Source organism: Sphaeramia orbicularis, chromosome 24 (assembly GCF_902148855.1).
Source record: "Sphaeramia orbicularis chromosome 24, fSphaOr1.1, whole genome shotgun sequence".
NCBI classification, from domain to species: Eukaryota; Metazoa; Chordata; class Actinopteri; order Kurtiformes; family Apogonidae; genus Sphaeramia; species Sphaeramia orbicularis.
Window position 1 is genome coordinate 28,315,405 of NC_043979.1, and position 24,057 is coordinate 28,339,461.

A 24,057-nucleotide genomic window follows, 5' to 3' on the forward strand; every position below is an offset into this window, starting at 1 on the left:
AGAATTTAGGAAAATGTCTTAATTTAGTTCAACACCTTAATTCTCGCCGGGGGATAACAAATTAGAGATAATTAGTTCCTAAATTCAATATAAATTGTTGGGTTAGAATGGGTGGAACTGAGTAGACCAACGTTACTTTCTTTGCATCACACATTTAAACACAATACAGCCACCAAGTTTATGACAACAGAACTTAAGACCTACCATATCAAATTTAATGCCTTTTAAAGACATTGTTTTAAAAGTATTAAATGCAGATTTGTAAATCCAAGACTTAAGACCCTGCTGGAACCCTGTGAAAAGCTCTCCTGTGTGTGCGTGTGTTATGAATACCTGTCTTCCACGTGTCCTCTGTCCAACAGAGAGCTGAGAGACTCGTCCCCACCTCGCTCCTTCTTCTACCGGGTTCTTCGCGCCGCCTTCCCTCTTCACCTCCTCCTGCTGCTCCTGCTACTTCTCCCCGTTCTGATTCCTCTGTCAGAGGGCGACTCCAGCTGCACTGTGGCCAACAACTTCGCCCGCTCCTTCTACCCCATGTTACACTACACCAACGGCCCTCCACCCACATGATAATACTGATTTATAAAGAGACTTCTTAAAAGCTGCAAGAAATTCTTAAACAAAGTCCTGCATTTTTGCAAAGCTTGGGTGAAAAAACTATCCAAGAGATCAGTCAGACCCAACTGCTTGGCTTTGTTTTGTCCAACTAGTTACATGTTTTATCGTAAGTAAGACTGATTAAAAAAAAACAAAAAAACATTTTGTATACTGAAAACACTGGTTAAATTGAATGTATTTAATACAACTTGTATGAAATCACGTTTTTTTTTTTACATTTGCAGATTTTTCTAGGCTGGAGTAGACATTTCCACATGAACAAATGCACTGTTGACACTATAGAAAAGCATCATGTGTATGTACAGAATGTAATAATATAATGCTATTTATAATGATCAAAACAGTGGATTTATGCCCCTAATTTTTTTTTGCTAGTAAACACTGTCATTACTTTATTTGTTCAGTCCATTTTTTCCTCATTGCATTGAACTGCCCAGATTGGAACAAAAAGCAGTGTGTGAGAAAAGCCCTATTAAATCCACAAACACACTGTTAATTTTAGATCCGGGATTTAATGTGAGGCACTGTAATGGTATGTTAAAGTTTCTTCTTTGCCACTAAACAGAAAAAAACAATTTAAACCAGACATTTGGGGAATATTTACAGCATGGACATGATTCATCTTACAGAGAAATTGGGGTAAACAGAAATTATCCCAAAATAAACAGTCTTATGTATTAAACTGGATCCCAATGAGTTGCATATAGTCTGCTACGAATGTTTTGAAAGTTATTTTGGTATTACAGTGAAAAACCTTGGTTGCTATTACTGGTTAATCTCTAATTTATAAAAAGTCGTTTGAAATGCACTTTTAATACAGGTCAGTTTATAATACTATAAGGCAATAATAAGTCCAAGCCATAATGGAAATCCCATAGTCTGTTTAAAAATACATTGAATATACTGCATTTTTCTGAACATGAGACAAATTACACTTTTTTTGTTCATACAGAATCTGACCTGGAATTATGGCAACCAAAAGTAAGAATTTTGTGAAATATTAACTTGTTCTACAGTTAATATTGAGCTTCCAGTCAACTGATTAGGACAAACAGAGTTGCGATCTAAAAAGTTACAGGTTTTTGTTGCTATTACTGCAGGATGGAAACCCAAAAAGGCCATTTTTTCTTGGAAACTGTCATTTTTGCACAGTACAAAGTTTTTCCTCCCATCATGCTACATTACAAGTACAATAGGAAAGGATCTTGGGCGATAATTACAAGAGCACTTATGTCTATGTGGCTTGTGACTAGTAGAAAATAGTGAGTCTGTCCATTAATAATAAACAGAAAAGGAGATGAGGTCTGGTAACTGAAGCAATAATCCCTTCACTTTAAATGTTGCAATGAAAATACAGTATGTGATGTATGATATGATGAACAGTGACCACAAGGTAAGAGATGAAGCCTAAACTGGTACATCAGTGCACGGTGATCAATGTTTTTAAAGTCTAGGTATTTGCTGATTATATGCATTTTTCCATCATCCTGATTGTCGAAGCTGCAGCAGGAAAGCGAATACTAAGATACAAAAATAGACTTTTTTTTTTCTAGCAAAACTCAACATATGAGTGCAACTTTGTCATAAAAACAACAGTGGTTATGATTCTTCACAAGAAGCTACAGAAATATCCTCAACAATAAAGACAGGACAGGGGGAACTAATGTGGAAAAAGCCCTTAGCTGTAAGCAGGTGCTGTAAAGCGTGCTTTGGTGGTCAGATGGAGGTCCCCTATCAGGATGGCTGTAAACAGCTGATGGAGTATTAGAAATTATCATCTGATGTCTCAAAGGAATTCATTAGACATGACTTCTGTGTTAACCTGTCAGCTACGTAACAGTCTTGCTGAGGTTACGTTTTAGGTCAGCGTCTTCATGCTAGGCTTCAGCTGTTATTTTTTCCCCAATTCGTCATAATGCAAAATTGAAAAAACTGTAATATACAATAAAAACTACTGCGCTGTGAATAGAAATTTAGTTAAACATTTAACAGCTGATGCTCCCATGAATTTTTGTACCTAAAATATGGGAGCTGTAGTAATAAGATGCATCACAGCTACAGTCAATCACTGTACATTTTACAACTGCCATCTTGTCACATGGGAGACTAATTATTTAATAATAAATGTTTCAGCTCTATGGTTCCCTATGTTTATTCAGATCTGCTGTATCAGTTTATGAGACCACTGAACTGTAGTGATACTGCATGTGTATCATCACTCTAATCTGCATTTTTCTGCAGAGAAATAATTCTTTGTTGGACCTCCATCGTTATGGATCTGATTTAGAAGCCAGAAAAGCCATTATTCTTACATACTACTTCAATTTGATGATTTTTTTTTTTTTAGCTCTGTCCTTTCTAAACCCATGTCAGAGTGTATCAAAGCTGTCATATTAGTTGTGAAGAGTACAATCATATTTTCTTGCTCAACTGCTAACCAGTAGGAAATTAGATGCACAGCCCAAAAGAATCAAGGCAATAAAATTACGTGGACGTTTAAGCTAGTTTGTTCTGCATCCTGTTCGATGTGGTAAGGCAATAATACAAGTTTGGCATGTCTGCATTTGTAGTTTTAGCTTTGAACATCAAAATTTCTACATAGTGCCACAATACTTTTCACCAGTTAAGCGACGACAGAAGTATCGCTCTGCAGATTGTTCGAGTAAAACATCTCATCAGTCTTGTGCGTGGTGAAAATTCAGCGCGTCTGAATTGCGAGGCATCAGTGAGGTGATTTGATCTGTTCTGACTGGTGCTGTTCACCTCCATGTCCAGTGGTGCTTGGAGTCCAGGTGTTGGAGGGGCTGTTGTGTGAGCCATGGGGCCGTGCAGGAACCTCCATCTGGTCCATTGTCTCCTGCTGTGAAGGCCGGCGAGGCAGACGGGAGCTGTGCATGATGTGGGCATCCAGCATCTCCAGCAACAGGTCGTACAAAGGCACCATGTTTTTCATCTTCATGCAGTGCAGGTGGTCCATGCCTTTGTTGCTGCACATTGGATAAGCAACAGAAAGGTGATGAAGTGAGGAAAAGATGTTTGTTCTGTGGCACAACCGTGAGCAGGATTAATATTAATAAAAGTAGCTCAGTCACAGTGACAAAGGAAATAGGAGGGTTTGGGTATAGAGGACAAAGAAGAAACCCTTTAACAATGGTAATCTCTCTGGTGCTGCTTTTTGCACATTACAGCTTTTAAATTACTGTAATTCCTGAACTGTTTGTGCTATGTACAAAATTCAAACAGCAACACTTAACAGCAGCAATGTAGGACTATTACAAGTAGAAAGGAACTGTTTCAGAGGCTTTCACACAGGTTAAAAAATGCCTGGACTTAACAAAAATATGAAGCCATAATATGGATACTGAATGTTCAAGACCAAAAAGCATGTTTGAATTTATGATAATAAATATGCTAAAAACGTCAAATCTGTTTCTTTTTTAGTGATATTTTGCTTTTTTTTCATGGAATTATGCATTTTAAAACATTTCCCTGTGGTCTACACAAACTGTAAATGCTATGCTTGGGTCTGAATTCTTCATTAAACTCCACAGGTCCATCTTCAACCCTATTTCTGAGTAATGACACCAGAAAGGTCATTTTGAGCACTGGCCCTTTAAATGCAAATGAGCTACTTCACATCCCACCCCCTCCAGGTTGTTGGCTGTGCTGCTCTGTCCCATTCAGCCAACAACTGAACATTTTAGGTAACTAGATCGAAGTTTAGACATATTTTCAGTATGGACTACAACCGCTGCTGCTGACAAACAATTATGTCGTACTCGGAGAAACGTTCATTGGAAGTCTTGACCTTATATGTGCAAATGTCGTGACATAACTACGTAACAAATTAAGCAGGAATTAAAACGGGTGGTAGAAATCCACTTGAGTTTTGCCAAAATGAATATAAAGAGCTTTGCAGCACCTGGAGGGTTCAAATTCAAACTTTATGAACTATTAGGATCCAAATACACAAATAAATGTACCAAAGACTAAAAAAAGTAGGTTTAGCAAAATATGACTCCTTTAGGCATATATTATATATAATGGTGATAATTAATGGTCAGATATTGAAAGTTTAGTTCTTCCTGAAAACAAAGGTGCAAAAGAATTGGCAAAAAAGACATTTTCTGACACTTTTATTGCAAAGAAAACATGAAGACACCTAGGTGTCCTTTTATAATGGCAGTCTTATCAGGGTTCAGACATGAAAAAATATATTATCTAATGAAAATGACTTGTGCCAGCTGTTTTACCTGACATGCCGGATGTGTGACAGCAGCATGAGCAGGTGGGCGAGGCGGGTGTACTGTTGGCGGAAGGACAGGCCTGTTTTGGCAATGGCCCACACCAGAGCATCTGTGACGGCATCCAGGAGATGCAGCAACTTAGACCGACTCTGCAAGTCCTCGCTGCCTTCTGACGAACTGATGCACATGTCTGGCAATACGCAGAAAACATATTCAGGAAAATCAAATGCAAAAATGACCATTTCCAGTAAAAGTGAGACACACGGTACAACCTAAAAACACATTTTTGTAGGGATTGAGATTTCATTCAGTCCTACCCCATTTTCCACATTAGTAGTTCTATTGCTTTGATTTCTTTAACATAAAAAAAGAAAGTATATTCAGCACTGAGTTTAAGTGGAAAAGTTGAGTTGAATGTCACAGCATGATCTGAGTAATAACCGCCCTATAATAAAAAAAAACCTCAGTATTCGAATACCTCCATTATAAGGATTCAGAGCTCATCCATTGTTGTATAATGCCATTCAATTCTATACATCAGCTGCAATTTCACACCACTACTGATAATTATAATACTTATCAGTAAGACCATTATATTCAAGTTGAATGACATTCTGTTTCAGCAAAATCCAGATTCATTCATTGGGCAGCTGGAACAGCATGCAGAAAAAAAGCCTAAGACTGCTCCAGTTTTATCATTAGGACAGTTTAAATGTTTAATTTATTTCATGTTTTGCTTCAGGCTCTTCCTGTTGTATTTGATTCATGGCCTTAAATTTTAATTACTTCAATTTTTCTCAATGGTTTTGTTTTATTGTTTAATTGAATTGTCTTGTTTTAAATCACCAATGTTTTATCCAAGTTTTTTTGGTGAATCCATCAATTACTTGGAAGGTTTTATTGTTTTCTGAATTGCCTCCTTTATTGTTTTTTTTTTTTATCTCTACTGTCTGCAAAAGTACTGCTCACCTAGAGTGTATAGAGCAAAGTTTGAATAATGAATCCAGTAGAAGTTTTTTTTTTTCCTGGATACAGAATTATGAGATTTCTAACAAGAATGTTCAGTTAATTTCTGTTTAATTTTTTTTAACTGTACTCGCAGCAATATGCAATATATTACAAAATAGAAATGTTTCTTTACTGCTCTAGGAAGGTATTTTTTTCCCTCCAAGAGCTGTGGAAACTTTAGGGTGGAGGAAAGATAATCTATAAATCGGAGATCACAGAAACTTGGACACTATACTAAAGTAAAAGTTGTTTTACCAAAATTGTAATTTTTTCCCCAATGACAGATATTAAAACTGTAAAATATTCAGCTGTTTAAAGGCTTCAAGGCACAGTACACATCAGAGTACCTCAACCTCTGTCCATTTTGAGCCAGGAAAAAAACCCTGAACTTCCAGCTAAATGCATTTGAATCCTTTCCAGTTGAATAATGAACATCACAAACACTTTTCCAGAGTCCAGTAGCTCAAACTGAAGAGGAACCATCCTCTTTTTCAAGCATTTCAGAGAAAAACAAAAAACACTACTCAGATGTTATTAACCAACACACAGCAAAACTGCTCATGACAGGCTGTGATCCTGTTTTTCTTCAAACAGGTAATGGCTGTTACTTCGAGTTTCCAGCAAAACCGATGAAAGCAGAGACTCAGACTATACACAATTTTCCCATTAGGGTTTTCTTTGGTACGTTATCTCTCCTGTTCCCCTTGCCCACCCTGTGTAGAACATCCTGAGACACTAATCAGAGTCTCCCCAATCACATGCACCCATGGAGAGTGTAACGTATACAGGCCAAAGCACACAATGCAAAGAACAGACTGCACAAACACACACATAGTTCACTCACTGGAGTTTAGGAGGATCATGGCCTTGAGGCAGACGTACTCCTCCCTCTGCAGCTTCAGCTCCCTCACTCTGGACGTGGCAGCTAACAGCATATCAAAGATCTCCACGAAGCCCTGGACACAGCTCCCCTCTTCTCTAACATTCAAACACATAAACCACTATTAATCATCAGCTCCAAGACTTTAACCCAGTGGTCTCCAACCTTTTTTGGCTCGTGAACCCATTTTAACATCCCAAATTTCTGGCGACCCCAGACATTCAAAACAGAGACTTTTTTGCTAAAATTAATTTGGTTTTGATCATTAATAGTTTTCTATACTATGTTGCAAATAAACGTTAATTTTAGATGACATTTAGTCTATATAATGTATATTATTCTGGACGGAGGCAGAAAAGCCAGGTGTAGATTACTGCACAAAGTGAGAATTTGATTTTCCTTGGTCAGGATATGTACAGTCAGTCCAGCTTGGATTTACAAGGCTGACAATTAATACTGAACAAACAAGAACTCAAACTATGAATTATGAAAGAGCTGCAGCATCTTAAACCGGCCACAATGAACATTTGAAAGATAAACAGTACCACAGAGCTTCAGTTTCAGCTTCAGTCAGCTTAAAATACTTGTCATAAGACTTTAATATTTAGGTGGCATTTAGTCAATCCTGAAAATCAGTGTTGTTTTCCACCTCAGGAAGTAGAAAATAACGTTCTTTGTAGGACTCGAACTCCTGCAGTTGTTCCACTTGATCACCAGTCATGTATTTTGTTGTTCATTATTACCTATTCCGCTAAATAATAAGTGGCATTTGGCTTCATACTCTATTAAATTAAAGTTTAAAACACAGAGATGGAGGAGATTAAACTTTGTTACTTGCGGCATTCAGAGCAAGTTAATCATCCTGAAAACACCTCTGTCTCACTAGAGTCAACTTGGCAACCCAGTGAAAATCATCCAATCACATATAGACTAAAAAATATTCTTAAATTCTGATTGGTTACAGGTATGAAAAACTGTGACCCAGAGTGAATCTTTAATCCTTCAATGAGAGATGAGACTACACAAGCACTGGTGTTACTGTATTTAAATCAATGATGACATGAAGTCCAGGACACAGAACTAGTATTATATAACTATTTTAACTTTTTTTTTTTCTGAGACATTTCTGCAATAACCTTTTCCTGCACAAATCATTTTAAGTGGGGTGTTGAGTTTACGCCCCTTATTGACCAGCCACCACTGTTCCACTCAGTTACTGCAGTGATGAATATGTCTGAGCTACACACTGAACCAGTTAAACATCCCTCAGTTTGATAAAGAGCATAAAGATCTGACTGTGGATCATTGGTAAAAGGTTGTGTTGTCCGAGGAGTCCACATTGACCCTGTTCTAGAGTGATGGGTGGATCAGGGTGAGAAGTTGTGACACTGCATAATCTTACCAGAGATGTGGTGAAATTATAAGGCAGGGGTCACCAACCCTGGTCCTCGAGAGCTACTATCCTGCATGTTTTAAATGTTTCCCTCTTCTAGCACACCTGATGGGTCATTATCAAGCTTCTGCAGAGCTTGATGATAGGCTTATCATTTGAATCAGGTGTGTTGGAAGAGGGATACATCTGAAACATGCACGATAGTAGCTCTCGAGGACCAGGGTTGGTGACCCCTGCTCTAAAGTGTAAGGCGGACCAATGAAATATTAGAGTATGAGGCTTTTTTTGCCCAGCTGTGTAGTCTTATAAAGACTTGTTCTGCAGCAGAAAATTTGTTTTATTCAAATGGAAATATGTCCAACAGCCATAAAGTAAACATGGTATATACAGGCTTTGTGTTGGCTTTTGAAGGAGCTGAGAATCATCACACATACTGTCTGCAGAGAATGGGCTCTCACTTTCAGTCAATGCTACCCGATGTATACTCTTTATAAAAAGCATTTTCGCTTAAGACGTATACAGTGCATGTACGAGGACAAGTAAATAGAGGAATATTTGAGAAGAGAAAGTCAATGCATAATGAAGGGAGGTTTAAAGGAATTCAACAATATGTAATTTAGGGCAAAAGGTGTTTGAACAACTGCTATTTTCACTCAGAAACCCTGCTTTTTCCACTGAGTTGAAACTGGTTGAAATGCAAAAGTGAGTCTGTGTGAAAGTTGCAGAAGAAAAGGTCAGCACTATGGTCATACCTATAAAGTGAAGGCACTGACATGAATTACAAGTTAGAATGGTAATTTTACTGGATTGAAGACTGTTATCTCTGGCAGGTGGCGAGGTGAGGGATTTGTAAATGATAGATTGTTGGATGAAAAGGGGACAAAGAAATGATATGCACTCACTAAATGATGTACTAGGTTTCAAGTACTGGAGTAGCTTTTGTGTTAATATGTAAAAGGCACAGAAATGAAGAATAACTGAAGGAATGGCTGACTGGAGTTATCTAAGTCAATTAAACATCCAGGATTTTAACCGTGTGTGTGTGTGTGTGTGTGTGTGTGTGTGTGTGTGTGTGTGTGTGTGTGTGTGTGTCAGCATTGTTACCTGCTCAGGCTGAGGTCAGGGGAGAACATGAGTTTTCCTGGATGGTCCACAGACCTCCACATCAGTCCAACCATCAGCACCTCCAGCCAGCAGCACTCCAACAGGTGGACCTGGTCCAGGAGGCTGAGCTCCACGAACCCTGAGGAGATCACACAGTCAGATATTTTCATTCTGCTGTGCATATGGAAACCAACTGAAAGCACCTGTAAAACATGGTTGCATCATAGGAATAGTGTTGAAGAACTCTGCAGGGTACCTTAACAAAACTGAGTTTGGTTACATTAGGCTAAAATATCTGTGTGAAGAACCAGAGTGGACTGGTCAGATATGTGAAATCTGAGCAACAGTAACGCTTTAAATCTAATCTTCCCTAACATGCAGACTAGCTGAAGATACACTGAATCAATGTTGTACAGAAGCACACAAGTCACAGCTCATTGTTCGTTTGCAGTTTCACCCAGTTTAACATTATTGAGGCTCTTTTTTTTTAATAGAACTAGGATAATTACTGTGTCTCGACAAGATAAGCAATTATTCTACAGTTCAGCGAGGTGCTGGACTTAACAGGGAGATTAAATGGTAGGTTGACGTCATATTCAAGTATGATGTTCTAGGTACTGGGCCCATTAAACAGAGTTATATAGAGCTAAATTAAAAAGAAAAAAACTAAAGAGGATGGAAATGTCACCAACCACAGAATACGAGGCATTGAACGGTAGAGGAATAATGCTATGGTCTATACAATAATCAGATCTCAACCTAATAAAACATGATTTTTGACCCACAAATACAACACAGTGTCCTCCAAAAACAGCAAAACAATAAATGAGGGAATGATTTTTGTAGAAAGCCTTGTAGTATCTATTGGCATCAATTCAAAAATGTAGCTACAAAGCAAATGACTTCCACATGCTTTTCCTTTAATATTTGCTTTATTTAAAGGTTCAATGTTTCAAGTTGTATTGTATTACATATTTTTTTCTATTATGTCCATTTTGTACTGTAGGGCTTTAGAGTTTTGTAATTTCAGTTTACTATATACAATGTACATATGGCAAAACTGACAATAAAGCTGAGTTTGACTTCGATGTGTAATATTTGGTGACATCTGGTGGTGAAGTTACTGAGTGCAACCTACAGTGGCCACAAAATATCCCTTGTTCGAGCGGTTTTTGTATTGTTAGTTCTGGGCTCAATATAGGTGATGATAATGCACTTGCCCCCCAATATTAAAGTAAAAAAAAAAAAAAAAGAGAATAATTCTATTCTGAGCTTCTGTAGAAAGATAGCGGCCCAACATAGCACACTTCCCTTACTTTTGCATGACTAAACTGAAGAAACCATAATTATGAATATTATGTTCCATTTGTGCTCTTAGAACCTCCTAGAGGTTACACACTGGACCTTTTAAGTACCTGATAGGCACCAAACAACTGATAAAAAGAGAGGTTTATGGCCTAACATTAAAAAGATGACATGAAGAACAGGGTAAAATCTGACAAAGTCCCCGTTCATGACTAATGCATAAGTGTTACATGAAAAAATTACTGTGTTAACAGCAGTAAATTGGCTACATTGCTAGGTAGTGAAGTTTCACAACTGCCATGGCTGCCAGAGTTCCTAAACTTTACTCCACACCTTCCATCAACACATCTGCTGTTATTAAAGGTTATGGAAGGTTAAATCTGATTAAGCAGTACAAACAGCGAAAATACAGTTTTCCAAAAGTACTGGCACACACCTGGGATCTTCTTGGCCCAGCTGATCATGTGAACCAGCTCTTTGTCAGCCAGGTTGGTGAGAGACATCATAACGTTAGCTTCGGTCAGCGGCCTCCTCATGTCCTTCATGAGGTAGATCTCTGGCGGCTCTGCCTCCATTATTCGCTCAATCAGCTGTTCTGGGGTCAGTACAGGAGGGCGAGGTTCACTTAGTAAACCTAGTGCTGGTCCAGTTAACAGCTTTGGCCCAGTGGTTCTGCCCTGTGACGACAAACGGGTCACTCGCCTCATCTGCTGGTTCCTCGACTTCCCACGCTCTTTTCGCATACCTGATCAAAGGAAACTGAAGCGTTTTAACCCACCCTTCGATTCCTAACAGTCACTTGAAAATTAAAGGCTGTTGACTTGATATTTGTTACTATCCCATAATGCAACTAAAAACATGGGCCATTTAAGTCCTCAGCGGCAAAAGTAATAATATTATGTATGACTACTAAAGCAGGTAAATCGTTTCACATAATGGGAAGTTGGGATCAACCTGTATCATGATCAAATATGGTACTGACTTAATGATCAACTGTCTCACATAACAAAGCAGTCTTAATCACAATTCCAATGGCTTCTATTTTCATTATGCAGGGACTGAAAGACATGAGGAGCGAGTTACACATTAAACCTTACAGTAAGTTAAGTGCAGAATGGGTACGCTACGTGCAAGACAGGCAAGGTCATCATACTGGTAGGAGACGACATCACTGGCTTCAAATAATTACTGACACCAGATAAAGATTTAGTTTCAGGTTTAAAAAAAAAAAAAAGACATGCTAATGTTCCACGCACACTGGAAAGGTTCTGTTAACTATATACAAAAACTGACAGTGCAAGACCACTTCCTGCTCCTACTGAAAAGTAAAAGATAAAACCAGAGTCTCACGGTTAACCGGAATGGCCATTTTGCTTTTGTCACCCATTTGTAAATCATCAGTAATCATAATAATAATGTTTTTAAAAAACCATCATGATTAAAATCCACCCAAAAAGACAGAAATCTATACTTTGCTTGTTTAGTTTGACATAACTGACTAACATTGACATAACTACTGCTCTATACTGCAGCCAACCACTAGGGGGCAGTACAGACATCTTGGATTCATTGTTGGAGAACCATCATTGCATCCATCTTTACATGCAATCTACACTTGGTACAACTACAAAAACGGGACCATAAAGAGACACCAACCACACTTGGTCATGCCAACTTCATAGCATTTGCGAAGACGGCAGGCCTGACAGCTTTACGGCGGTTCTTGTCTATAGTGCATTGATTGGTAGCTGGACATATGTAGTCATTGTGTCCTGGAACAGATGAGAAAGAGAGGAACAATTAGGAATAGAACCAGAGAAAAACACAAGGGTCCGATCAAGCGGTAACACGTGGACAAATTTCGTGTTAAACAGTTTCTGTCATGTAAGCAGAGTAACTTATATGCATGTATTATACGTATTTGAGAAGGTAGTTATAAGCACTTTATCATTACGTGTAACAAAATTTGGGGAGATAAAATTTTTTGGTGAAAAATGTCAAATTACTGCTGAGTAACACATGGACTTGAAATGGACATCAATCTTTCATTCAAAACATGTGGTTCTCGAGAGAAATTGATATCAAGTAGAACAAAACCTTTTAGATATTGTGTTCAACAATGCTGAAAATAAATTTTGGTGTAAAATATTGAAAAGTCTCTGTTTTATTGACAAGAGAATGTGGTAACACGTGAACGACTCTTTACCAGTGTATGAATCACCCAAAAAGTTGACTTATTTTCAAAACAACAAGCCAGATATAATCACAATGCTTTATTTAATGGATTTAATACTAACACAATGTTATTTACAACTTGTGGTAGTCCATACTGATATAGGTAAATTACAAATAGAGTAATTGCTCAGTAACAGTTCACAGATAGTCTTTTTAAATGTGACCAGTGTATGAATTCACAAACTTCATCATTCAGAATTTTAATTTCTCAAAGTAATAGTCTTTTGCATGTCTTTTTGTTAATTTAATGCAGCCTAGCAGAAGGTTTGGAACTTCTCCTGTACTGTGTAAGTGGTATTTTAAAAAGGATTACAGTTCCATAAAATACAGATCTTTAGCTAAAAAAATGAGCCCATTTGATAAATGATGTGTGCAAATTTACTTTTTCATGTTGATGTTCACTTTCACTTGATTGGACCTACAAATAAAGGAAAGTTCTGCCTCCACGAACACTACACTAGTATACATAGACATTTCTTTATGTTAAGTACATTTGAAGGCATGAATTCCTATGAAATGGTCTGAAGCAAATAGATAAATCAGCAGGTGGCGATATGTTAAATGTGGCTACAATAAACAGAGTAGAAGAGCATTAGTTTCCCACTTAAGATGGATCTTTTTTTCCTCATGAGACCAAGTAATAATTTAGTCTCCTCATCAGTCCACACTATCTGTCGTAGTACCAGCCATGTTGTACCAGCTTTATGGAAATATCAATGTCAAATTATCAGTCATGCATGTTTAACATATGCTGCGGCCAAAGAAAATGGGAGAAAGAACTGGCCACGGGGTTACCTGAAGATGTATGTCAATCTAGACTTCCCAAGATTCACTCATCCTCAGTCTGCTTAAGACATAGAGTAATTCGGTTCAAAGTGGTTCAAAGACTGCATTGGTCTAAAGTGAAGTTAGCAAAAATTAAACAGGACTTGAATCCTACTTGTGATTGTTGTGAAGCTGAACTGGCCACACTGTCTCATATGTTTTGGTTTTGTTCAAAACTGAAAAATTTTTGGCAGTCTAGATTTAAATTTCTTTTAATGTATCAGGGTCTCATATTGAACCTGAAGAAACAATTGTGATATTTGGCATTACATCACTTTCATTTCATTTTAATCAAAAATATAAAAATTTGATTCCCTTTACCACTCTTCTAGCTCGTAGACTTTTACTTAAATGGAAAGACAAACAACCTCCAACGTTTAAATCTTGGTTTCTGGATCTTTTACATCATTTAACATTGGAAAAAAATTGATACTCTACCTGTTCTGAATCACATAAAAGAGGTAGATCCCTCACTTTTTCCAGAGGAGTCGTATTAGTACTAGTCTGTGACTAATATCTGAGTCTCTTTTTTTAAATTATTATTATTATTGTTATTTTTCATTAATTATCTTCTTTTCATGGTGCAACAGGGTGGGAGTGTTCATGGGTTTGGGTATAAAAAAGGGATGACTGTATTATGCTTTTGTGGATGACTCAATGTGTAATAAAAATACTTTGAACAAAAAAAAAACATATGTTGCGTCAAAACTTATTAGGACAAAATTAATTTTCACGTAACATTACATGCATTAACTTTTTCAAAAAAGGTTTAAACCCACGTCATGCAAGCATAAAGGTTTGGCAAAATTGAGGAAGTTTTCAAATTCCCCATGAGCATTATCAAACTTTAAGTCAAGCACGTTAAATACATTTATAGGAATGCATCTTGTGAAGCCAGTACGTTGCTATTTTGGTCGCTGTCATGTTGGCTATTTGGAGCCAGAAGTGACCACATTTGGAGAAAAGGGGCAAAACTAAAGGAGCCCAAAGGGTCATAGGTGAGCTAATGCTAAGAGCTAACTCACTGACTGAGCAAAAAGTGTATGCTTTATCATGCACTGTGTAAGAACGTAATTTTACAGTCTTGTTAATGCTACCATTTGAGGTACATTTGAGATGTCTGCCTAAAATGGCAGACATTACAGCCTTTTATTTGACCTGACACCTTATGTGAACCAACCCCAGTGACTAAAAGTGGTTTTACACCTTTAAGACACTTCCACATTGGCTTGTTGATGGAGATGAGGTCCCCACCCCTTGGTCCAGAGGCATCTTTTCACAATAAAGACAAAGATGATAAAGTATGTTTCTGTGCCTTACCTTGGATGCTCCTCTTGAAAAAAGCCTTACACCCTTCACACGACCAGACTCCGTAGTGGTACCCTGAGGCGTAGTCATGACACACAGCGCAGTAGTGGAGGTCAGCTTTCCCACCCGACGACCCCACACCATCCTCACTTTCCTGGGATTGCCTCCTCAGACTCTTGCTGTTGGATAAAGAATAGGATAAAAAACAATACTGAGCATGCAAAGTCTAAAAAAGGTATAGCAGGAAGTTTAGTCAGGATAACACTATGCTCCGTTTCAGATTTCCACATCAATAGTTTAACAGATTAAGGTTTTATTTAGACACAGTCCTACCTGGTCATTAAGATACTGTCCCTTGGTGACAGCTCCACCCATGGACTCTGGATTGCCTGGCCTTGCTGGGGATGAGCCTGGGAGCGGTGCAGGGGTATGGGTGACCCCATGTGGCCATGGCTGGGCCAGAATAAAGGTGTGTTTAGAGACTGATGCACGGAGGAGCAGTCCGGTATGCCTGCACTCGCATAACTGAAGATGGTTGGACTGTAGAAAGGTAAGGTGGTGAAGTCGTGGCTGAGGTCAGTGTAAGGAGAGGGGATGCAGATAGGCTGGCTGGTTTCGAGAGACAGCGCGGACGAGGGGGAGGAGCTGAGGATGGGGGAGAGGACACGACCGCCCACTCGACTGGAGTCCACCTCCTGGAGCTGCAGAAGGGGCTGATCCTTCTCTGGGGAGGCAGCAGCCATTACAACTGCATAAAGTCTCAGTAACTATAGATCAACTACATCATCAACAAACGACCCAAGGAACCTAAGACGCACTCATATTTACCTCCGGTGTTGTGTTAGACTCACTGTGGTAAATTATCCACAATTGCAAGACACACAACTAACTGCAAAAACCAGCAGAGCCACCCACGCTTAGATTAATGTCACCTATGAGCTCACATGGTGAACAAATGCCTCAAAATAAAACATGATTCCACAGGTACTGAGCGCAGGACCAGTCTTTTTGTGGGAGAAAAGATGTTCAGAGGTCAGTCTCCGTCCAGCCATGGGTGTCACATCAGCGAAAGGCAGCAGATGGACTCAGATCAGAGATATGCGATGGACATTTTACCTGAATGACAGACAAAGGCAATAGTTAAAAATACTTTGTGTACAAAGACTATAATACTATTTAGACACACAACTGCATTTTAACTTAACACTCATAATAGTGTATGTGAATTAAAATTTAGAAAAGTGACTATACAGGTATCTAGTTGAATGTCAGGTTTTTGCAGTTTCACATTTTCATGAGTTTTCTCTTTCCCTATTTGTTTCCAATTTCAGCTTAGTTTTAATTAGTTTTTAATGCAGATCTTTTAGTTTTTCTGGTGCTTAGTTTACTTAAGCTTTTATTAGTGTCAGTGTGTTATGGGATTCATTACTCAAAATAATCCTGAGGGCACTTTATCCCAACATTGGCTGCCATGATGCCAGGTGTAAACTGTTTGTGCCAGTTTTATGCCCGAACATACTGGGTTGCCCGCTAAAAACACTGATTTCATTTCCATGCAAAATACAGATGAAAACTGAAGACGTTTTTCCAAGAATTTTAGTTTCTTTCTATTTTTGAGAACACTAGTTTATTTATTCATTTATTTTAAAGAAAGCCTTATTTTTACATTTGTCATTTAAAAACACTGCTTTACATAAAATTATCTTGATCCGTCAATATGATGAGGGATTTAATTTTTTTGAGAGGAGTAAAACATAGAAAATAGGATCTGTAATGCATTGTAGACAAATCAATATATACAAAACATAAAGCCATCAAACTCTGGAACATCTGAGGACATGTTAAGTTTACTCTTACAACATCAGATACAGCAAATCCCAGTGGAGTTAATCATTCTGGATGGCAGGGGTCTGTCTTTACTCAAAGCTGGTACACACTCTCCGTAGCTTTGTGGTTTTAAGCTCATTTCTGGAAATCATTATTTATTCCAAAAAAGAAAAGCTCCATTAATCTTGTCGAATAACCAAGAGAGGCTTGCTTTGGCCGGCCAAAATACTCAGTAATTCGTAGGAGTAGCTGGAGTCTTGTGCTGCAAGCGTAAAATGAGCGCTGATGAAAACTGCCAGTAATTAAACTCACAAAGCCATAAATGACATTGCAGACCATTAATTATTGTGTATGTTGAACAACAAGCCAGAGTGAATTTTTCTTTTTCGATCTAGTTACTTGACGACTGAAGAAATGACTCTTACAGCTGTGAAATCATTCTGAGAAATTGAGCCATCTATGCATGCTGAATATCTATTTATATCAGCAATAAACTTCTACCAGTTGTCACCTGCCGACTGCTCTTTTACTGTATGTGCAATTAAAACAATCTTAAGTGAATAACAGACATAAACATGGTATTTTGTTAGTCAATCCAGGTGGTATAGTCACAGAACAGACGCAGAATTTTAACCATTTAATTAAACGCCTTATGAGCCATAATGAATACTGCCTAGGCTTCTCTCTTATGTTACATAATTAGACTGAAAACATTCATTATAAGCTTTTGTTTTACTAATATTTACTCACTTTACCACAGCAATTAACACCTACTTTTTATTTCTTAGACCAGCTGATCCTTGAATAAAACTTCACACAGTAAGTAGGTCTACAATGCTTGTGGTGCAACTACAAATATACTATTAATCTTATGTTATCCTTAATATCTATACTTTTATACCTATATCTTTTTTTATAAGTAAATTTAAAACCTATCTTTTTAGATTAGCTTTTAGTTAAACTCTTACTTTTTAACATTGCTTTACTCTGTTGCCTTTATTTTATTTTTATTTGGAACTGCGGCACAGGGGGGGTTTGGAGTAAAGCATTTTGTCTAACATGTAATATATATGAAAAGCGCTATACAAATAAAATTTGACTGATTGATTTACTTTATTTTCTATGTTGATCCATTTTGTACATACGACATCAGTTATATAACTCTACCAAAAGACGGATGTGTCCTCTACTGCTCTTTTCAATGTCTACGTTCCCCCTGAGTCTACCAGCAAAACAGGACACTTAAAACCAACCCTATTTGTAGAGATGACAAAACATTTGAAGACCAAAGACCACTCTCAGCCCTTTAATGGGTTATATTTAAGGAGATTCAGGGTCATCAGATTCACAACCATGTTCTAAGTACTTGGAGTCCGCAAATACATCTGTTGGCATAAGTATCTGTTGTCGAATAATTACTTGTTAGGTTTTCCTTTTGAATGTATTGCAAAGTTTTCAGGAAATTAGCAAAGGGGAAGTTTCCATCCACTACTGTGATGTCATTAACAACAACTGGTTCTTAATAGTTACAGTTTCACACTTCACCACTTAGTCATAGAATAATAAAATAAAAACTAAAACTGACATCAAACTGTGTACCCAGAACAAAAGCTGGATCATATAGAATAGTTTCAAATACTTCCATGGTTCAGCATTTGTTTCTGTAGCTCTTCTCTTGTGGTTTCTATCATTTCTGTTTGTGTTCTGTATTAACATCAAGTAATGTTACAGTTCCTCATTGGTCCATACAAGTAAGTACATAAATAATCACCAAATATATTCCCTACTACACTTATTTGCTTTTACCTTCAAGCAATACACCAAATTTGCCAACAGCACTTCTGCATTTTGAACTATTACTATTCAAAAATGGCATCCTGCAAGAAAACAAGATTTTTAGTCTTCTCTAAAAAGTGCACTCTTCAGATCAGAGGACTTGCTCTTTGACCATCATGTCCCCTTTGTCCAAATAGAGAACTGAAGTCCTGTCCCTTCCAGTGTGCTCCATGCAACCCAATCTCAGAAATATAGATTTGTTCTAGTTTTGTGTTAAATGGTTCAATAGACTGCATTTTCTTGCTGCACACAATCGTGTTATTAACTCCGAAACAGCCGCTGCTTTGGAACATTTTACCTCAAGGGCAGGATGAGAAAGTATCAGAAAGGGGTAAAAAAAAAAAAAACCCCACAACATTCTGGTTGAATCTGTAGAGACATCCAAACAGACTTGAATCAGATCATGGAGGGAGAGTTCTGATGACATCACCTTCGCAACTTTTTAAAATGCATTTTCCAAGTCTAATAGTTCAGTTTTAACACAACATGAAAAAAAAAAAAAATAGTACAGACAAACATATGTGTAAATGATTGTGAACCATCAGAAAGGATCAAAACACTACTTCTCTCCCCATTGATTGCAATGCAATTTTTTTCCTAAATAAGGTCCCATGGGGCCCAAACAGAAGAGGCAGGACTTTGCCTCTTTACATGGTCACTTCTGGCTCTAAAAAGCCAACATGGCAACAGCCAAATTGCAAACTACTGGCTTCAAAATGTAAAATCAAATCAAATTTTATTTATATAGTGCCAAATCATAACAAAAGTTATCTCATGACACTTTACATATAGAGTTGGTCAAAACCAGACTCTAAGCCAATTTACAGAAACCCAACAGAATCCTCCAGGAGAAGGAGGATGTCACTTCAGAAAGCAATGGATAGTGTCAAGGTTCTTCCGTCCACTGATTATATACAGTCTACAGTACTTTTCCCATACAATGACAAATGTACCTGAAACTGGATGTCAACCACCATGATGAAAACTGCTCATACTGACATACTGTGGAAAAATGGGCAGTGTGGTGGACCCCACAGAGGCAGCCTGCTCTCTCTGAAGATAAACAGCTCATTCCAACTGATCATATGCTAATGAAAACATAATTATGAAACATAAAATGAAATCATTTTTCATTTGTGCAATTAGATCCCCAAAAAACTTGCACACATAAAGTTTACCCTCTGACTTCTCAACAGCTGTGGAAAAACTTTTACCACACATCAGGGCTTTGTAATTAATTTTTGTTCTAATAAATGAAGCCCTTTTGGCCACAAATACCATGAGCAGGAAGTGGGAGGACAGGTTTATCGCTCCCATCTACAGGATCTTACCTGACTGAGATAGATGAAATGTCAAGGAGTTTGTTTTACTTGCTGAGGTTTAATTACTTTTGCTGACTAGCTCATCAGTGACGACAGATGAGGAACTGATAAACGGGACAACAGAAGCTGCAAATGCAACATAAACCATACTATCAAGATAATAAAAAGAGAGAAGTGGAGCAACAAATTAATCAGACACTAGGTTCATATTATGTCCAACAAGGAGAGAGGATTAAAAAGATAAAGAAGCAGCAGAATGAGACGTCTGGTCAAATCTTGGATTTTTCTCTTACGAGGTCTTCAGTGACCTTGTCTCTGTTTCAACTACACAGAATTCAACAGGAGATGAGTCATTTTCAAAGAAAGATATTCTGCCTCTAATTACATTTGGGGGTAAAACAGATGTGAATATTTTTTTTTCTTTCTTTGAAGCTTTGACCTGGCCTTCAAAGTTGCCTTTTCACTGTTCCACTGTCCACCAGCTGGCAGCTTACAGTGTTGAGAAAACCTCCCAAATCTTCCACTGGTCATCCTGCAACCACTGTCTAGAGCCCAAATACACAAAACCAGCATCATTTGATAAAAAATGACCTTTTAAGTACCAGGTTCACTGAACACAGTGTAAAGCACAGAGATGGTCAGGAAGAAGCTCCCCTCTAACAGACATCCACTGAATGTCTCGACCAAAAGTGCAATTAACGTAATAAATATTACTCATACAGATCGCTTCATATATAATCATCGATGTGCACACATGCACAAATACAACCTCATCTCCCCCAAATTATACAAGGCTAAAGCCAAATAAAGCAAAATGTGACAGAACTGTTCCTGGCCAGTAGCCACTAGTGCATGCCTTTTACACAAAAACTCAAGGCCATGTCGTTTTCCCATCCTACAATCTCACTGCCTCCTCAGCATCAACCTCTGACTCCTTAATATCAGGCAGAAACTGATATGAAACAGCACTGCAAAAAAAGGAGCAGCGCGTTACAAAATACGCAAGTGAGAGAGCAACTGCTGAATGCCGTGCTTCCAGTGTTGTAAAAAACTTAGGACAAATATTCCTTTTTTTTTTCTCTGAAGAAACAAACTTGTACCAAATGTTAAATAGAAAAGTTATAGCATTTGGCATCATGTGGAGTTGCACAACCTGAGTGTTCACTGAATTACTTACCGCTAGACAAATCTTCCATTTGTCAAAATTCACAATTTTTAACTCCTTAATATTGAATTTTATTGAATTCATTTTAAAAAAGGTGCAAGTTGTGGCAAAGTTTAGAATGTTTTGCCCATGTAAATAGCCTCTCTACTGATATGAGATAGAAACCATGAGAAACTAGAACTACTGTCTATCTTATGGAGTAACTTAATTTATATTTTCATTAATTTTGAGATGTAATGACTGAATAGTAACAGATACTGGGGGGAAATATTTGTCTTAAAAGTTGTCTTAATAAAGTGCACTGAAAAAACACTAGAAAGATGAGGACATGACTGAGTATTATTTTATTTAAATCATTCACTGTCCTATCACATATTTTGCACAAAACACTCAATTCTGATAAGAGAAGGCAGGTCATCACATAAACACAGTACTCTCCTACCTTTTTTATTAACCCATAAATACCCAATGCTACTGTAGTGACAGTTCCTAAATTATTTTTTCTCTCTATTTAACCTTTAAGTGATTTGTCACCATTTATTACAATATTATCCTACGTGTTTTGCATTTATTTCCAGGGAAAATCAAGTATTTTCAAATATTTAATTCACTGATCATGTAGATGTTCATAAAAGCTCAAATTAATGTTGAGGGTTATTATATCAAAAACAGAGGAAACTGAAGAAAAAGTGACTTTCAGCAAAGATATCAATAACTGAACATAAAACTTGTGAAACTACATGCGTATTAGTGGTAAATTGATGTTACAGAAGATGACAGTGTTTCCATGTTCACTATGGAGCCTCTGAATGTCCAAATGGGTCATATCTGATGACCATGAAAAGATGACACACTGCATATTAGCAATTTATTATTTCAGCATATTGATAAGATCAGTGGTCCAGAGGTTATTAAACATTTTAGATTAGTAGAGGATTTTGGTTGACAGGGACTGTTTGGGTATTAATTTTCAGAAGACAAGTATATATACAGTTTATTACTGCTGACTTTAAGAAAAAAAAAAACTAAATTGTTTCAAAATAACCCATGTCATTTGGCATATCCATGTTGAGTTCTAAAGCTTCTAATTGAAAAAATTACATTCAGGCAAAAACGTAGCATTAATCTAAGAGCTCAGATTCATCCCCAGTGTTTCAGAGCAGCTGGTTGATAGGAGCCCCATGTTTACACAGTGGTAAGTGTTTTATAAAGTAGGCCATCATTCTCATCTGGTTTGTTTAGGTTTCAAAGCCTGATTCCCAAACTACGTTAGAAAACCCAAAAAAAAGAAAATCATTAGAAAACTGTCATTGATGGAGCTGAGGATTTCTTTTTTTTTTTTTTTTTTTTTGCTGGTGCATAACTAATATGTAGATATCTGCAGAGATAGCGCATGCATAAATGTATTTAGGTCACAGCTTTACAGGAAAAAAATTAGGGGATTTGAATAAACACAAAAATTAAGACTAAATTATTAAGACTGAGGTGCATTTATATTCCCAGGCAGGCTCAAAGAACTCAGTGTGTTACCAGTTTCCATTTACAGGCTGCTTGTTATCTGTATTAGATCATGAGATGACTGTGAAACCCTCCTGAGGCTCCTATAAAATAATCTCAACCTGGATGCACCCCAGGTTCCTGTTGATCTTTATTCTGTTACCTGTTAACATGGACAACATTCCAGTCTAATCTGATGTCTGAGTTTCTGGGTTTACCAACAGGCCTCCTTCTTGTTGCTTTGCCGTGCTTCGCCTCAGTCCTGGACCGGTTTCGCCTGTTGCTGACCAGTCCGGGTCTAATGTCCCCTCCGGCTGCACGTCGCCCGCTGACGCGTAAACATGCCCGTAAATAAGTTGTATAATTTAGAAACATGACAATATTCCTTACCTCTTCCTCCGGCGAGTGCAGAGAAAGTTTAGTCGGACAGTTTGAGGTTTCGTTCCAATGCCATGAGGGGGAAAGTGTCGTGGGAAAAGTGTCGTGGGAGGTGGTGCGTGGTGCGCACGAGCTGAGCGCAGGACGAGTTCAGCACTAGTGCGCCGCAGCTGTGGATCTCAGCGCGGATCTTTACGGCCAGCTGCGTTTAGGGAAACACGGTGTTAAAGACGACATGATAAGGAACACGACTTCCTACTAGTACCTTCAAAATAAAAACATCCTAAATCCTAAATTAAAAAACTCATTTATTTAAGATTGCTTTTAATGTTTAATCTTCATGTTTAATGTTTAACCGTTTTATATTCAGATACCTGCCTTTTGCACCTGCTTTTAATCTGTTTTCAATATGTCTGATTTTATCTGCTGCATGTAAAGTGTCTTTGAGTTATATGAAAAGCGCAATACAAATAAAATGTATTATTATTATTATTATTATCATTATTATTATTATTATTATTAAAAACCTACACCATCTGGTTCGTGGGCTGGAACATAATTATTTACAATTAAAATGCGACCATTTTGTTTGTAATAAATCATTACGAATGTTTCCTCAGTCAGGATCTATCAGTGGTCTTTTATTTTACATCAGTGTATTTTATTTTATCTTTTTTATTTCAGTAATTTATGAAAATAAAACAACAAAAAATAAAGCTGTGATAGGACTACTAAATTTTAAACACTTAAATTATTTTGTTGCAACTGAATTTTCTCCCTTTCTTCAGAGATTTATCAGTGTTTCCTCTATAATGCTGCATTTTTCAATGAAAGCAAGTCATTTTTTATATTTCAATTGTTGATCATGTAGATGAAATTATATAAAAACTAAGAATACAGAGGTTATTATATCAGAACCAAGAAAACTCAAGAAAATGGGACTTATTAGCCAAAATATACAGTATAATTAACTGAACATAAAAATGAGCATATACAATCACTGTCATTTGTCAAACTACATGGGTTTTATTGGTGAATCAATGTTGCAGAAGATGCCTGTTTCCATGTTCACTATGGAGCCTCTGAACATCCACATGGCCCATGGGTCA

The 24,057-nt window shown here is 37.5% G+C and overlaps 2 protein-coding genes across 2 annotated transcripts in view; one reads left to right on the plus strand and one right to left on the minus strand.

The window, feature by feature from the left end:
- syne2a (spectrin repeat containing, nuclear envelope 2a) overlaps nucleotides 1-1,365 on the plus strand; it is a 93,836-nt gene extending 92,471 nt beyond the window's left edge. The window contains exon 85 of the mRNA XM_030128355.1: nucleotides 363-1,365. Coding sequence (XP_029984215.1) covers nucleotides 363-570 — 208 coding nt within the window. The 3' untranslated portion in view covers nucleotides 571-1,365. The remainder of the gene's footprint in view (nucleotides 1-362) is intronic.
- Nucleotides 822-23,097, minus strand: esr2a (estrogen receptor 2a). The gene is given in 10 exon segments (XM_030128356.1): nucleotides 822-3,605; nucleotides 4,872-5,055; nucleotides 6,718-6,851; nucleotides 9,251-9,389; nucleotides 10,992-11,300; nucleotides 12,212-12,265; nucleotides 12,268-12,327; nucleotides 14,936-15,102; nucleotides 15,257-16,039; nucleotides 22,961-23,097. Coding segments are annotated over 9 exon segments (1,722 nt in total). The 5' UTR covers nucleotides 15,667-16,039; nucleotides 22,961-23,097; the 3' UTR covers nucleotides 822-3,340.
- Nucleotides 23,098-24,057: the final 960 nt, after the last annotated feature.